At 42.7% G+C, this 14,799-nt stretch overlaps 3 protein-coding genes across 3 annotated transcripts in view; 2 read left to right on the forward strand and 1 right to left on the reverse strand. All coding sequences in view use genetic code 11, as the record gives it.

The window, feature by feature from the left end:
* Positions 1 to 147: 147 nt before the first annotated feature.
* Positions 148 to 3,218, forward strand: EGR_05696 (HORMA domain-containing protein 2; the record flags this gene model as incomplete). Its single annotated transcript, XM_024494945.1, has 11 exons — positions 148 to 186; positions 217 to 361; positions 392 to 492; positions 523 to 570; positions 604 to 686; positions 719 to 867; positions 1,223 to 1,326; positions 2,481 to 2,549; positions 2,631 to 2,678; positions 2,751 to 2,861; positions 3,057 to 3,218. 11 exons carry the CDS (start codon positions 148 to 150, stop codon positions 3,216 to 3,218), a joined length of 1,059 nt encoding a protein of 352 aa, XP_024350641.1.
* A 3,401-nt stretch (positions 3,219 to 6,619) lies between these two features.
* EGR_05697 (Mitochondrial import receptor subunit TOM22) lies at positions 6,620 to 8,126 on the reverse strand (the record flags this gene model as incomplete). Its single annotated transcript, XM_024494946.1, has 2 exons — positions 6,620 to 7,207; positions 8,091 to 8,126. 2 exons carry the CDS (start codon positions 8,124 to 8,126, stop codon positions 6,620 to 6,622), a joined length of 624 nt encoding a protein of 207 aa, XP_024350642.1.
* Positions 8,127 to 9,163: 1,037 nt separating this feature from the next.
* Positions 9,164 to 14,799, forward strand: part of EGR_05698 (Ethanolamine-phosphate cytidylyltransferase) — a gene marked incomplete at both ends in the record, with an annotated part of 7,684 nt that continues 2,048 nt past the window's right edge. Inside the window, 10 exons of the mRNA XM_024494947.1 lie at positions 9,164 to 9,204; positions 9,237 to 9,279; positions 9,311 to 9,472; positions 9,523 to 9,598; positions 9,723 to 9,789; positions 10,038 to 10,085; positions 10,680 to 10,740; positions 11,478 to 11,670; positions 12,338 to 12,414; positions 14,439 to 14,516. Coding sequence (XP_024350643.1) covers positions 9,164 to 9,204; positions 9,237 to 9,279; positions 9,311 to 9,472; positions 9,523 to 9,598; positions 9,723 to 9,789; positions 10,038 to 10,085; positions 10,680 to 10,740; positions 11,478 to 11,670; positions 12,338 to 12,414; positions 14,439 to 14,516 — 846 coding nt within the window. The remainder of the gene's footprint in view (positions 9,205 to 9,236; positions 9,280 to 9,310; positions 9,473 to 9,522; positions 9,599 to 9,722; positions 9,790 to 10,037; positions 10,086 to 10,679; positions 10,741 to 11,477; positions 11,671 to 12,337; positions 12,415 to 14,438; positions 14,517 to 14,799) is intronic.

Consider the following 14,799-nt stretch of genomic DNA (forward strand, 5'->3'; position numbering starts at 1 on the left):
ATTATGCCATGATCAAAATAGCTTCATGTAAACTTTCAATGCACAAACACCAGTAAACAGGCTTAACCGAAATATTGTGGTACACTTATTCATTTGCATTGTTTTATTGAGTGCTGCTCTAGTTGACGATAATACATTGTCGCCGGGATGCCTATCACTACTGCACCAAGGCTTGCCAACGGACAGGTACCACATTCATGTTTTAATGTTTTTAAGTGGCAAAAAACATTTCCTTTGCAAATGAATACGGAGACTTTGTCCCTTGTTTTTGTGAAGAAGCTGTTTGCTGTGGCTGTCTCAAATGTTGCATTCGTCCGGAAACTCTTCCCTGATAACGCGTTCTTTGATAAAAACATTGAAGGTTTACCGCATTCTTATCTATATCTTTAAGGAATAAGCTTAAAAATTTTAAAAGAGGAAGCGTCATGTCCAGGAACTTGCAAGGTTGTTTTTTGGCTCCGCGGATGCTTTGATGCAATTGAAAGGCGATACGTAGTATTTTTATCATATTTATCGTTTTAGCTACGGAAAGCTACACTTGTTCTTTATGAAAATCCAGGTGATCCTAAGGTTTGTCTTATTTTAATTTCGATTTCAATTTAGACCATAATGGAGTCATTCTCATTCACATTTCGATACGATAGCAAGGAAGGCGCTTCCATGGAGATGGAAGCAGAGCCCATAAGGTACACTATTGCGTTTTTTGAAGGTACATTAGTTCTGCAAAGTTTGCGTCTACCCTCCCCAGAGATGAGAGAGTAAAAGTGCAGACGAAAAATTTACTTAATGCTATTTTGGCTGCTGGGAAAATGCTAGGACCTCTCCCTAAGAAAATGATGCTGACTATGAAACTACAGTATTACAATTGTAAGCTTTGGTTTTTGTTCGTTGTGTTTTAAGTTAAATATTTTAAAGGCCATTAATCATTTAGGTTTACTCAAGTTTGACTTGTACTTTTGCTGTCTCTTAGTGATATGTTCTAACCTATCGTTAAATCAGATTCTCACAAGGGAGGCATTGGTATGGATCCGAATGTGCTCCATCGGACTTTGTAGCGTAACAAAATTTGTTTAAAAATTAAGTGGGGAGTGTTTTTGCGGTAGCACCATTTTTTGTCAAAAGTTCACACTCAAATTAGCTAGATCGATGTGCCACGAACCTGTTTGCCTATTTTTTCTTGTGTTTTGTGTAATGTCAGCCTAGATTTTTATTTTTTTTTAAGCTGCTCCTAGTGATTACATGCCAAATGGCTTTAGAATTGACGAGAACCCAGAAATGGTCTTTCAGAGTGATCCTGTTAACCTCAAGATTGGTTCAATCGACACGGTAAGTACACTGCCTTTTTTACCCCCTTTAGGACTTTCACAGTGTACGCATGCTTCTTCATACTGTCCCAGGCCTGATAATCGCTCCCCCCGAGAAGCTAAGGTCTGCTATGGAGGTGATAAGGGTGAGGCTTACCCTTCCTTCAATTAAGTAATTTGAAAATGTATTCTGATGTAACTTAATTAACTTTCCTCTCTACTTAGTCCAAAGCAAAGTCACAACCCTCGCATGTTATCACAATAAAGAGTTCAAATATTTGCCATACACCCCGTTCAAGTTACCAGCCGACGCAGTCAGAGACAGAGGAGCAAGTGGAGGAGGAATTCGAGGTTGTTTGCCCCTGTGGCGTCAACTTGGTAGGCTATTTCCGTTGTTTTATCTTATTAAATGCATTCAGGATGATGGGGTCATGATTCTCTGCGATGGTTGTGAGAAGTGGCAACACGCTGTCTGTTTCCGCATAATTGACGACGCTGACATTCCTCAGTCGCATTTGTGCAATGTCTGTGCCAAAGTTAAGGTCAGCCTACTTCTTTCTGTGACTCATTTTACCCCGAATCTTTTCCTTGATTATTCTGATATTTTGATATCCCACCTTTTAGCCCCATCTGCTCGAAGCAGGCAGTAAGACGGATCCAACTCTTTCAGAGTTGACTGAGGAGCAGGCCAAAGTACTGGACATTTAGATTAATAGTTTTCTCATAAAAATGAAACCTTTGATGGCTTGTATTTCCGCGTTTCCATTTCTTTTTAGTCTATTTGCCTCCTTCGCCGTGCTATCTTGTTGTGCATCGAAAATGACGTTCTCTCAGTTGGCGTAATTGCGAAGAGACTATCGGTTGAGGTGAATGTGGCAAAGGGCCTCCTCAACAAATTGTTGGATGAGGGTGCTTTAAAAGATTCGCGTGGAAGGAAGTAGGTTTGTTTCATGGCGATCTTGCTTTTCTCAATTCTTCCTTCTTTACTGAACGCTTGTGCGTTTTTCTCGCTTAAAGCGGAAATAAGGCCGTTCTTAAGGCGCATGTTGAGGCTGTTCTCGTACCTCGCTTCTTCTCGCCTGCATCTGCGTCGTCTGAACTGCAGGTAATTGCCATCGTTAGCTTACATTTTTGCGGTATTCCTATTATTAACTGTTTTACTTCTTGATTTTAAAGAATGGTGATTTAGGTCGGTCGGAAAACGGTGCTATATCGGCGAAGGGAAAACGTGGGAAACATATAGACGTAAGCAAAAAAAATTGACGGAAAATTTTGCTTTAAGTGACATTTGTGCTTTTCACTCTTTTACAATTACCTCATCTTTAGGTTGACGGTCTCACTTCTGCTGCAGAAGAGTTACAAATCACAAATAATGTAGGTGTACGATAACCATTACGAGAATCGCATTTTTGAGGGTTCATTTCGATCAAGGTTTACTTTAATTAGACTGTACTGAATATTGTGTTTCCATTTACCTCTATGCCTTTGGAACAAGGAAGTGTGGGACGTTATATTTATGTCTATTCTGATTATTTTATCATCTTGCATCCTCAATCTGTAGGACTTGTTTTATTCAGATACTGAGTCAGGATTCCACGGATTCCCCCATACCCAGCAAAAGACGACGAAGCTACAACACAGTGAACACGCCGATTGTAATTGCGCCCCGATGAAGCAAAGCGTCTATTTTTCTACCTTTTCCCATTTGTCGAGTTACTTTTGTAACTTTTTTAAATTGTTTTTATTTGTTAGTTTACTCTTCCTCTGTTGTTGGCATCATTTCTGCTGCATATTGTCTCATTGACTTTTGATAAAATCTCTTCAAAGTTAAAACTGAGCTTTTGGAAAATTTTGGAGCAGCTGGTCGTCTGTTGTTTTCGCAAAACCGGTTCTCAGAACACTTGGTACCTTTAATCCGTGAAGGAGATGCCAAATTGAATGGATTTGGCTTGCTTCGATTGTTGCTTTCTTATGGAGTATCCTCCCAAGTGAGACGTACTTTTCGGTGGATGTTGGTGAGGGTTTATGCCTCCAATTTAGGCACGTCTGAAATTCGCGTTCGTGTTTTTGATCCACAGTACTAAAAGGTGCCTTGAGGCTAAACCCTGCGCTCGACGTTGATATTACATTTTCCAGGAATTGTTTCCACAAATAAACTGTCTCTTAATTAAAATTTTTCCCCATTATTTCTTGGTAATTTTAGTGCTAAGGAATAAGCACTAGGTCATTTTTCCCTCTAAAATGTATGAGGTAGGCAAGTTATAGTGATATTTAGGCAATTGTGCTCCATACTTAGAGTTCTTATAATTTTCCAGATTACATTTATTGTGAGAAGAGCCAGTTCCATGTGAGTACAAAGTTGCATCACACGTTACTTTCGCTATCATCCGATCGGACACACCATGATCTGTCACCAAGGCTTCGTTCTCGGTCTAATGTGTCAAAACGGCGGAATGAGCAGGCTAAATTGGACATTTTATAAGTTTTTTGCTCAATACACCATTCACGTGTACCCACCAGGCAGTTTAAGCGGTTTTAATTACTGAGTATGTAGCTATGGTCGATTTTTTGTGTGAAGTTTTGTGTTCTAGTCTTTGCTTAGAAAGAAATTGACAACTACCTTTTGAGGTCACGTGTAATTTCAAAATAGACACTTACGTCGTGCTATCAGGGTGGTGACTAGAGTTTCAAGCCAATAAGCTGCACCAGTGGCAGGTAATTAACCTTATTTCTCATAATCCTCTTCTTGCATAAGCTCCATTCGGATAACCAGTCATTTTATTTTTGCTTTAATGGTCGCAGAGCTTGGTGTAGGGCTATATGTTGGGAATTTCTACTTCTTGACAGAATTGACGAGTAGTGATGGGAAATCGAGATGCCTTGCATTTCGGTACATGGGAACTCACTCTCTAGCATTTTGCCCATAAAGTTTCCCTTTTTCATATCCATGTCTGGCTAACAGAGGCAAATTTTCAAATGTGAAAAGTCGATTTCTTTTCGCCCAATTGCATCGGGGGTACTCCACGCTAAATTACATGAGGCTCAAATGTAGTGCACTGCATGTTTATTTGCCTGTCAGTTTACACGATCCTCGTAGTGGAGTGGACGTCATTGCTCTTCACCTCCCAAAGAGGAAGCGCACGCTGAACACGCCTAACCGTGTGATACCTCTGTACCTCCTTCACTCCACTACCCAGTAACGGCTGTCCTCATCTAAGCCGTTTGTTCCTGCTGAGGGTATGGAGGCCGGGGTGTAAGAAAGAAGCACCGAACCCTGCGGTCTTCCACCTGCGCTTTTATGTCCCTATTGATTTTTGTCTTTAAGAGCAATGCTCGGGACAAAAAATCGATGCGTGTGATGTACACGCCAAGGTGATTGAAGGTCAAAACCAAATTGTCCCACTAAAGGTGACTCAAATGCTAGGAGCTGGCCTTTAAGAGGCGTAACCAGAGCGCAGAATAAAATCAAGCACATGATACTTCTGCGGTGTCAACTTTTTCCCCAATTGCTAAATTGTAGATTGCTATTTAAGTAATCAACAACGTAACTGAAAATTTTGTACGTGCCACAACAGTTTGTCCAGCTCTGCGTTTAGTTTGGCGGGGCGCTTAAATATTCATGGGCTGTACTTTTGCTAGTTGGTTTGACCTTATGGGCATGCCAGTAGCCTCTCAAGACTTCTGCCATACTACTGTGACTTTACGACTTCAGAGGAGACTTCGGGTGCTACGCTATATCAATTCAAGTAATTTTATTTACGATGTTCTTTAGTGCCTTGAGGTTTGCCTAAAGACAAAGGAAGGTAGAAAGCTAGGGCAGAGTATGTGTTGCCGACGTGGAGAAGGGCTGTGCCAATAACGTGGCTTGGAGGCCATGCCGCCTAACGGAAGTACAGAGAGGCACAGCCTTATGTGCCCACAAAACCAAAACGAGGAGTTAAACAACCAAAATAGGCGGAAATAGCTTAGTTCCATGCGTTTATAGGCTGGTACAATGGACCAATCTAGTGGACATGTGCCTGTGTAAGGCAATAAAAGTAAGCAATAACTTGTTGAACCAATTTGAGGGTGCTTCAAGCTTCCAAATTTTGAAGTTGGGCCTTAAGAAGAAAACACCTGTAAAACTGCGACGGAGGGCCTCTCATCTTGACAGATCTGACTGCACCCTCCTCCAATTTTTCTGGCCTCACTTTCCAATTTACCAGTCTGACAATCTCCACGACACCGTAACCCCAATGCTTCGCTGTTTAGGTGTACCCTGTTATGGCTAGAGAGGATACCCGGGACAGTAAACCGCCAAAATTCGATGACATCTCGAGCAGTCAACGCATCTGCAGGTCTCTGAAGCAGCGAATTTAGCGTTTCTCGACCCTAAAACATGGTAGACGGTCTCACTAGGGAGTCCGGACTGTTGATCCAACGACTCGGTGAGGAGAGATAACTCCTCAATCAGTCTTTTTGGGTGAAAGACAACTCCATTTCACGTTTATTTGCGCTCCGAAACTGTTATTGTCGCCCACCGGTTATCTGACCAAAACAGTCCTCCTGTTTTGACCCACAGAGTTAAGGTAAAGTCAGTTTCTTTTTCTTCCAGTTCAGTTCAAGTGTAGTGCTTAAACAGGTACCAAGCTTCCAAAGAGACGAGTAGTTTAGCTTCCTTTGAGTAGACTAAAAGCACGACAACTCCAACCTCGATTGAACAATAGTTGTGGGACTTGGTAACTGGTTTCCTTCCTCTCTCAGCAAAGCAAAGTAAGAGAACCCACCACATTGAGGAAGGGAAGGAGTCCAGCCTCGGCTAGAGGGGTCGTGACATTCTGTAGTAACATAAGCAGGCCTGGAAACATCCGAGGCAGAGTTCTGCCACAGCAAACAGTCCTCAAACGTAAAACAGAACAAGGACCGCGACCTCGGGCTTGTTCTTCTGAATGGGAACTAGCTAATTGAGCAAAGTGGATGGCCATGGCGAGCAATCGGACAGAACTGTTGCAAGATGGAAAACGATCAAAATGAATCCCCAAGAAGGGCCAATTCACGAGACAATGCTACCAGTCAACATACTTACAAGAGCTGAACGAGAAAAAAACCCACTTTCCAAGACTTTTATCCTCCCTGAGCTATGCTACATGGGCAAGACACCAATGTCGGTCTGGTATTATGGTGTGAAGTACATAAAAGATCACTTTATTCAAGGCGATTCAGTAACTAATGCTCTGCAGGTGACATATCTGTAAACCCAACACCATCGACGGCAAAACTATGCAATCAATCAGCGGAATATTCAACAACTCTCTAAACAATATACAAGCTGCACTTCACTTGGCAATGGCCGGACTCAGCACCGGCATATTGGCCTGGAATCCCGCCAATCCCTGAGTGCCCGCTCCACCCGGTCCGAGCATCATCGATCGGTGCTCCGAGGCCTCCTGCTCCTCCATCTGGTTGCGTTCTAGCTCCAACATTAGTGGCAGCATACATACCGTCATAACGGAGGCAGCAAACCACGCAGAAGAGCGCGACAGCGAATAGGCGCCGCGCACCATCACCACTGTTCCATCAAGTGCAGAAGCTGCCGCAGAGCGCAGCCACTCAGGAAACATCTCAGTGAGACCGAGAAGACGCTCCGCTAGTGTCTCATCCTCGAAATCTGAATCGTCATCATCGTCTGTGTCGCCTTGGGTCACCTCGTCAATGATAAGGGTTTGGATAGCAGGGGGTGCGACGAGAGGTGGAGAGGAGGACGACAGAGCTGGTGGAATAACTTCTATTTCCGGTGACGTCTCCTCTGATAGTATTTGTTGCGGTCCTAGTTGTGGTAAGAGCAGTGGTGGTGGCGGTGCCGGTTCTGGTGCTGGTGCTGATGCCGATGCTGCTGACGCGTCTTCGTCAGTCGAAACATCAACCTGGAGAAATCACACGGAAAAAAAGGATGACTTTAGCCCCATCACAGTTGAAGGCTTTGGAATGTTTGATCCCCTTCACCCGAAATGCAATGAATGAAATACGTTTGAAGAAGAAAAATACATTTCTTTATGACAATAATGTCGAAGGATGCTATTTTCCTCCTCATAGGATGAAAAAGATGAGAGAATGTCGCATTTCACTGCCGTGCCGATTTAAAAGAGCGCATCAAATGCCTTGAAAAAAATCGATGGCAGTCAAACCAAAAATAGATATTTTTAGGGAGGCCTGCAAATATTGGTTTTAGAAGGAATGAGGCAGTTTTTGGGCAACAAATGTGCAGCACTTAACTTTAGTAAAAACGAGTAAATGACTGTTTATAATACATAATGAACTCCCTAGAAAGGAGAATCCCACAGGATGGTGAATAAAATATTCCTTGAAAAGCTTGAATGTCTACATTGAACATATAGCACAAATAAAAGAGCACCCACGGAAGTAAGCACCTGGAGTCCCATAAAATATTTCAGAAACCTTGCTACGGTATTTTTTCAGTAAAATATATGGTTTTTCAATGCATCAGACCGCATATTCTCCAAGTCAATTTTCTGCGAAGAATTTGGGTGTTGTGTGGTGCTTCATAGCAGATATTCAATAGGGTTTTCATAAACTTAGGAACGAAATCTTACTAATAATTAAGGCCAACAATTTGTTATGACCATTGTTCCAAGGATTAACGCCTATCGGTGGAAAAAAGGGTGCGGTTTAGGAAGGACGAGACGTGAACAGGGAAATCAAACTACGGAAAATAGGTTGTTAAATCGAGCATGCAGTGTGTAAGACATTGCTGTGTATTAAAACAGGTAGAGGAAACAGCATATCTACCTGAATAAAGTCCTCGCAGTTCCTTTCGGCACACATGACAGCTGGGGAAATTGTAAACAGAGGAGTCAACCAATCAGCATATCATCTCGATGTTTCGGGCAAATAGACATCTTTAAGTAGGTTTTGAAGCGTTTAGAAAATGAGACGATGGACTATTCTAATCTAGATTGCGTGATTTTATAAGTATGGAGATTATGTGAGCATGAAATACTGCCTCCACACATTTTGAGAGAAGGCGAAGAAATTCCAATGCATGCACATTCATTTAGTCTTAAAATAATGTATAATAAAAACACACAAAAGCTTAACAATACTCTGCCGTGACAGCAAGTGCGGCTTTACAGTGCGTAGTCCATTGCAAGCCGATTCCAATTTCGAGTATTTTCATGGTAGATTCTACTCCCTTACTACTTTAAGCGCAGTTGATGTGTCTAGGTATTTCACAGCTTACACTAAATTACTATTTGTAGTAGCAGAGTTCTGCACTTAAAATCAAAAATTGAATTAATCTTTCGCCTAACACCCTTTAACTTTTGCATAAACCTCACGGAAAGCCAGTATTATTTAGTAATAAATGACTTTCTAACTGCAGGTCAAAGCTGGGTGAGTTTATTTATAAAACATTTTGGATTCCTTCATTTATTTTCTAGGCACATATTCATTTTCACAACGTAACAAAACTGTAATGGGCCACAAATTTAGGTTTTTTGTTAGCCAGCAGTGAGCAAGGACTTATTTGCAATCAATATAAGTATTTTAATTAATAGCAGTGTGCTACTTTATACTGTAAATTCATATGCCGCAAAGTGATTTAGAACTCAACTGTTACCTGTGGTTGAATAATTTGAAATCAAGGCATTGTAGTTTGCTAATAATTGTTTAGTTTTGAGCATTTTTCAGCAGTGTAAGTCCATCTACGTACGGTCAAATTGCTCACACGGTAATTACGCGAATGACCTACAAATGGAGCTATTGTAAATACAAGGATATTACTGGCCATCACCTTCGCGCGCACCTTTCAAATGACCCGCTTAAACCTACGCAATCTCTTTCATTGACATTCCAGTGAAGGTATGCAGTCGCGGAAGCCTACTCGTGTTTGGGTCGATGGGTGGTAACTTTCGTGTCAGAACGCCTTTTCTCTAGCTTTGATATGGTGCATTTCGGGCATGCCAATCTCGTTCGACAGGTTTGGCCGTTCCACTAATAGCAGTTCCTAGGCCAAGTGTTTGGGTGACTATCTCATTGCAGGCATCCACAGTGATGGTAAATTGACCATTTCGTTACGAATTTCAGAGGAAATCACGAGGCACAAGGGACCGCCTGTGTTCACCCAGGAAGAGCGCTATATTCTATTAAAGGCCATTAAATGGGTTGATGAGGTGGGATTTTACTCTTTAAGATCAGTGAATCACCCACTTGTTTATTGTAGGTCGTCAAGGATGCCCCTTACATGACACAATTGGAGGTCCTACAGGGCCATAACTGTGACTTCTGCGTTCACGGAAGTAGGCTTGATGAGCTTTTGAAATAAACTAGACTTTGTTTTATCAGTTTTGTCTTGATGGTCCAAATATGTCATGAGATGCCACCCTGATCAAACTGTAATCAAAAATTGTTTTTTACACCTAGATGACATCTCTGTCACTGAGGATGGATCTGATGCCTACGAGATCGTTAAAAAAGCCGGAAAATATGCGTAAATTGTTGCTTCAACGCATTTTTTAGAACTATCTTTGTTGTTTTATATTTCGGCGGTTTGGAACTTGAAGTTCGCACATCAAAGTAGCTAATTGACAATAGTGCCAATCGTTGGAACCAGATCTATTTAGAAGATACATTGACAACTAAAATTACCTGTTTTCAATAAGGCGTGTATAGTTGATAAATTTGTTTCGGTTGCCACACTTTCGTTCTTTATCGTCTCCTACCCTTTACATTCTGCAGGGAGGTTAGCCGAACTGAAGGCATATCAACAACCGATCTTTTATACCGGTGAGTCGCTCGTTTTTTTTGGGATATCAATGGCACTTGTATTATTCCTTCTTAACTATCTTTGACGTTTGAAAACTTGATCATAACATTAATGGTTGTGCGTTTGTTGTCAAGGCTCATTCACTTCCACTCCATCTATCGTTATGGGTAGACGTCTTTCACGAATGGCTTATTTCTTGGGATCGTTTGGTATTTGGTAGCATAACTCTTTTGAAGCTGATTACCACTTTACTGTGGCTGCTAGGTAACCACGTTGACACCTTCACCGATGGTACTTCGGGGGTAGAAGGTAACCCCCTACGGACCGGACATTTTGCTGTTCTAAGAATGGCAATAAGTCCACTATCGAATGCTCCAATCTAACCACTGTTGGAAACCCAACAAAAATGTTGTCGTCCTTGCAATCAAATCCTTCCGCGTCTACTTTGGTGTGTTCAACTACTAGTCTCCTTTCGACTGGATCTTTTGTAACCAGTTGGCACAAACTGACCAAGAGCATGTCATGTTCGTAAAATTTGGTTCAGGAAGGAAGATTGAGAAGTTGTATGCACATTATTCACTAATTTTTGGCCTTTCTTCATCTTTCTCCCTTAGAATTCTACGAGCAACCAGACACTTTAAGGCAAGGAACTCGAATATGGAAAACGGCTCTGGTGTAAGTCTTTAACCAACGATTTCTCCTCAAAGCAGCTCTCATGGCTTGTTTATGCCGTTTGTTTTGTCTATGCTTACTCGGCATTCGTACAATTTACTCCCCTCCCACCTCTCCCTCTATGACTTTTCGATGTACTTTTACTCCCAAGTTGGTTAACATAACAGCGATCAAAACATGACCTCTTATTACTTTAACCATTTGGTGATGCAGTTACTTCTGAATTCGCATTTAATAGTACGGAATTCCAGACGTGTAGGAGGCATTGTCAGAGTAAACAGAACGTTATCGCTGACAGTGCTGTAACCTAAATAGACAATCAGAGTTTTATTTTAAGACTTACTGTTTTTTTTCCTGTTATACCTTTTAAATCACTCACGAGGTAAGAATGGATCTGAGAATCCAACAAGAAGGCCACCAAGTTTGATAGTAGTGATGTGATTGCATTTGTATCCTAGCTGTTCTTCCTAGATCATGAGCGGCTTCCCAAAACGTATCATATTTTCTAGATCCGCTCAATATTCGCTTTTATGTGTAAAATAATATTTAGAGGGGTAATTCTCAACTGTGGATCCAACTAAATTTTCTTCCATCACTAAATAGAGTATTAACTGATGGTGCGATTCATGATCGCCGGAAGTAGTTTTATCTGAAATACCTATCATGACAGTGGGTAGCATCTACTCACTTCACTAGCCAGTAGTATGCCGGACTTCAATTTTGTTTTTTCCCCATTCTAGGACTCGGAGACGTCTCCCATCTCCACTTACACATCAGGCATCACGCACTACATGCCCAACGCTCTGCGTGTAGCTCAATTCATGTCACCAGGCAGTGGCACCGCGGTTGGCGACAGCTCGTCCTTGGAAGGAATCCGAGCCCACAGGGCCGGCGAGCGCGTGGTCTATGCTCCCGGCGCGTTTGACCTCATGCGTATCCTTTGTTGTTTATCCCCTACCCATCACTGCCTACAGCAAGTGATGTTTCATTCATATTGGGGCTCTTAGGGCGCAAAAGATAAGAAGAGGTTTTAGGATGTGTTGTAAGTCGAAATTCTTTCCCATACAATCTCCCTGAACAGTTTACTTCACTCTAATCGGCGCTGAAATGCTGGCCAAGGTGACAAAAAGTGAGAACTACTCAAGCCCACCCGTATATTGCTACACACAATGATGCGATACAGAAAATTGCGGCCTTCTCTGTCGAACTGCTTCTTCAATTCTAAAGTAGTCAAGGACGGACGACTTTTTTGGTGTCCATCGTTTTGCATTTGCAAACTTTCATGAGCTATTTTGTTCACAGTTCCCTCAATTCCGATGCAGATGCGTCCGCCAAACCAGAAATTCACGCTCAGAATCCTCATTTGACGTGCCGCCATAGTTACTTGTATTCGTCCTACCACGCACTATCATTATTGTCTACATTTTGATTAACGCTGTCTGAATTGCCTTGTTGTTAAGTCGACTGCCAGCAATAGCACACGCCTGTTGCTTACTTCCTCTAGGTATGCAGGATCCGAAGTCCCGGTTTGACTTAAGTGACCATTTTTTCCACTAGTAACCGTTTTTTTATCCTTGACTGCCGTTTACACCTTGCACAGATGTCGGTCATGTGAAATTTCTCGAGAAGTGTCGCCAGTTGGGCACCTACCTCATTGTTGGTCTTCACTCAGATAAGGTGGGTTATTTTTTCCTCTTTTGTTTCATTGGAATGTCTGCTTGATTCAGTACGCTAGTGCAACACAATTCTCAACCCTATTATGTCGATTCCCGCGTGAATTCAGCAAACAGGGACGTTTTAGTTTGCAATTTGTGACCAGTCCCGGTTCGGTGGGTAGGCTTCTTGGCAAGTCTTTCAACAACGCTGGTAACAGTAGCCTTAGTGTTCAAGCCACGTTTGCAGCCAGCCATTCCTAGATCCAGTAGGTGGACAAAACACACGCGAAGCCTTCTCGGTTTAAAACTAGAATGCCATCTCCAATGCCTTGACGTCTCGGTCATAAGATCTTGCCTCAAACTCGTAGGAAAGGTGCTTACTTCTAAACCGTTTCACTTGCAAACTAAATCGGGGTTAGTCATTTCCGCAAGTTTATGTTGTGGCGTCGTAAAGGCTGTGAATCTGCGCGCTTGTCACCATGCGCATAACATTGTGGCGTACCCTCAAGGGCCGACGTCGGCCTTCTCGTGGGGCTTGGTGAAGTGTGTTTATGGATGTGTATGTATACTTAATTAAGCACACGGCAATAATTTCTCATCGCTAAAATGGGTGTGCACGGTGGATGACGCCATACGTCCATGTAAATCTATTCCGTGTGATCAGCAGTGGTAATTGTCGAAGTTGTTTAGTGCTTTTGTGTGCTATAAGGCTTGGTGAGAAAAGCCAAGGGGACGTAACGCGGATCTCACTGATTCTCCCCCATTTTCGTCAGTGGTAGCGCTTTGAACCTGCCCTTGACGTTCTCGGTTTGATGAGGCGGTTTCTTTCTTGCTACAGAGTATGCACTCTATCTGGAGATAGAAGAATCTGGCACCACGTAAGTACAGCATTGCTATCGTTCGTGTTGGATACGAAGCTCTTACATGCTTGAAGGCACGCCTCGGTTTCCCTTCTCGGCAAGCACCTCAGCTTTTAGGACTCATTAGAGACTATTATGAATCGTAGGTGAGGTGGCCATATGGATTCGTGGGGGTATCATATTTATTCATTTAACCACCATGACAATCGATCATTCTTTTTCAAGATAAAGCTTGTTGGAGGTGTCACTTGAAATGCTCTGGCTCCGGAATCAATAAACGCAAGCACTCCTTTTCTGCCATACTTATCTCCCAACTGTCTGTTCTACATCCACCTATTCGCCCACCCACAAACTGAGCTAGTGTAGTCCTTTGGAGATGAAGGTAGTGCGTTGGTTAGACGTAAGCGTGAGGTGGGTGGTGGGATAGTGGAGGGTTTAGAGTGAACCAGCAACACGCTCTGCCACCGCACCTTCCCCAAGTACCGTGCAACAACGCATACGATCATGTTCTGCAGCCTTGGAATGGAATGGGATCTAACTCCTTTCGTGGGTCAGACGAACTCTCGTCACATGCGTCAGGTTGAATGGGCAAAGCATCGACAGACTGATGTTCAGTCATGCCTTTTCGTGCGCAAAAAATGTTAAATGCATCCTTAGTAAAGATAACCCTTCCGTGGGTAGACAGGACCGAAATATCTGGGTTGGAGCGGAAATCAAGTTTTAATCTATGATGGGTAGATTTGAGAGGTGACTGACAAATGGATCAAGGATGAGTGAGTTTGTCATAGAGGTGGTTTCCTGAAGAATTCTTTCCTCAAAAAATGCAAGGGTTAACTCGTTGAAATCTCCAAGTTCCACTTTTACTGCTGATCGACATCCAGAAGGTCTTTACATAATTAGCAATTATGGGGTTGTACAAAATGCCTAGTTTTTTTAGGCTCGACGACTACAAAGCATGCTTAATTGTAGCTATTCCCTCCAAACTTCAATTGCCGTTGTGATCGTCGTGGTAGCACTGCGCTCTGCCAATTAGTGTTGGAAAAGGAAGAGGTGCAATCGCACCAGGGCTTCAACCCACCCTATGTTGAAAGAAACTAGATTGCATGCGTAAACTTAGTCATCTTTGCTGCTTTTTGCTATTTCCTTTGTCTCCTTGTTGGTTGGCAACTCTTCTCCTCCTGTTCAGACGGCAGCATTGGAAGCTGGTCGAATAGGACCTATCCTCAACATGGATGAACGATTTCTTTCCCTATTGGCTTGTCGAGTGAGTTCCACTTCCTATCTTTCCACCTCTTTTTAATTTCCATTGCCCTTTTACATCTTTCCCTTGTGTATGACACTAAGCTGTTATTTGGTGGGGGCATCGTGGCACACCGCGTCATCTCTCAGCGCCGGCTAACTGGGACATGCCAGTGTGGGGTGGGGGGTGATTGACGTGCATGAGGACAGGGCGCTTGTACCCACGAAGAGGTCGCCGTGATACCGCGGTGTTGGCTAAACTACGAAATTAGAAGTAGAACCGCCATGAAACTGCAGTGGTGGTCGGA

Source organism: Echinococcus granulosus (assembly GCF_000524195.1).
Source record: "Echinococcus granulosus chromosome Unknown EG_S00044, whole genome shotgun sequence".
In the NCBI taxonomy this organism is placed as follows: Eukaryota; Metazoa; Platyhelminthes; class Cestoda; order Cyclophyllidea; family Taeniidae; genus Echinococcus; species Echinococcus granulosus.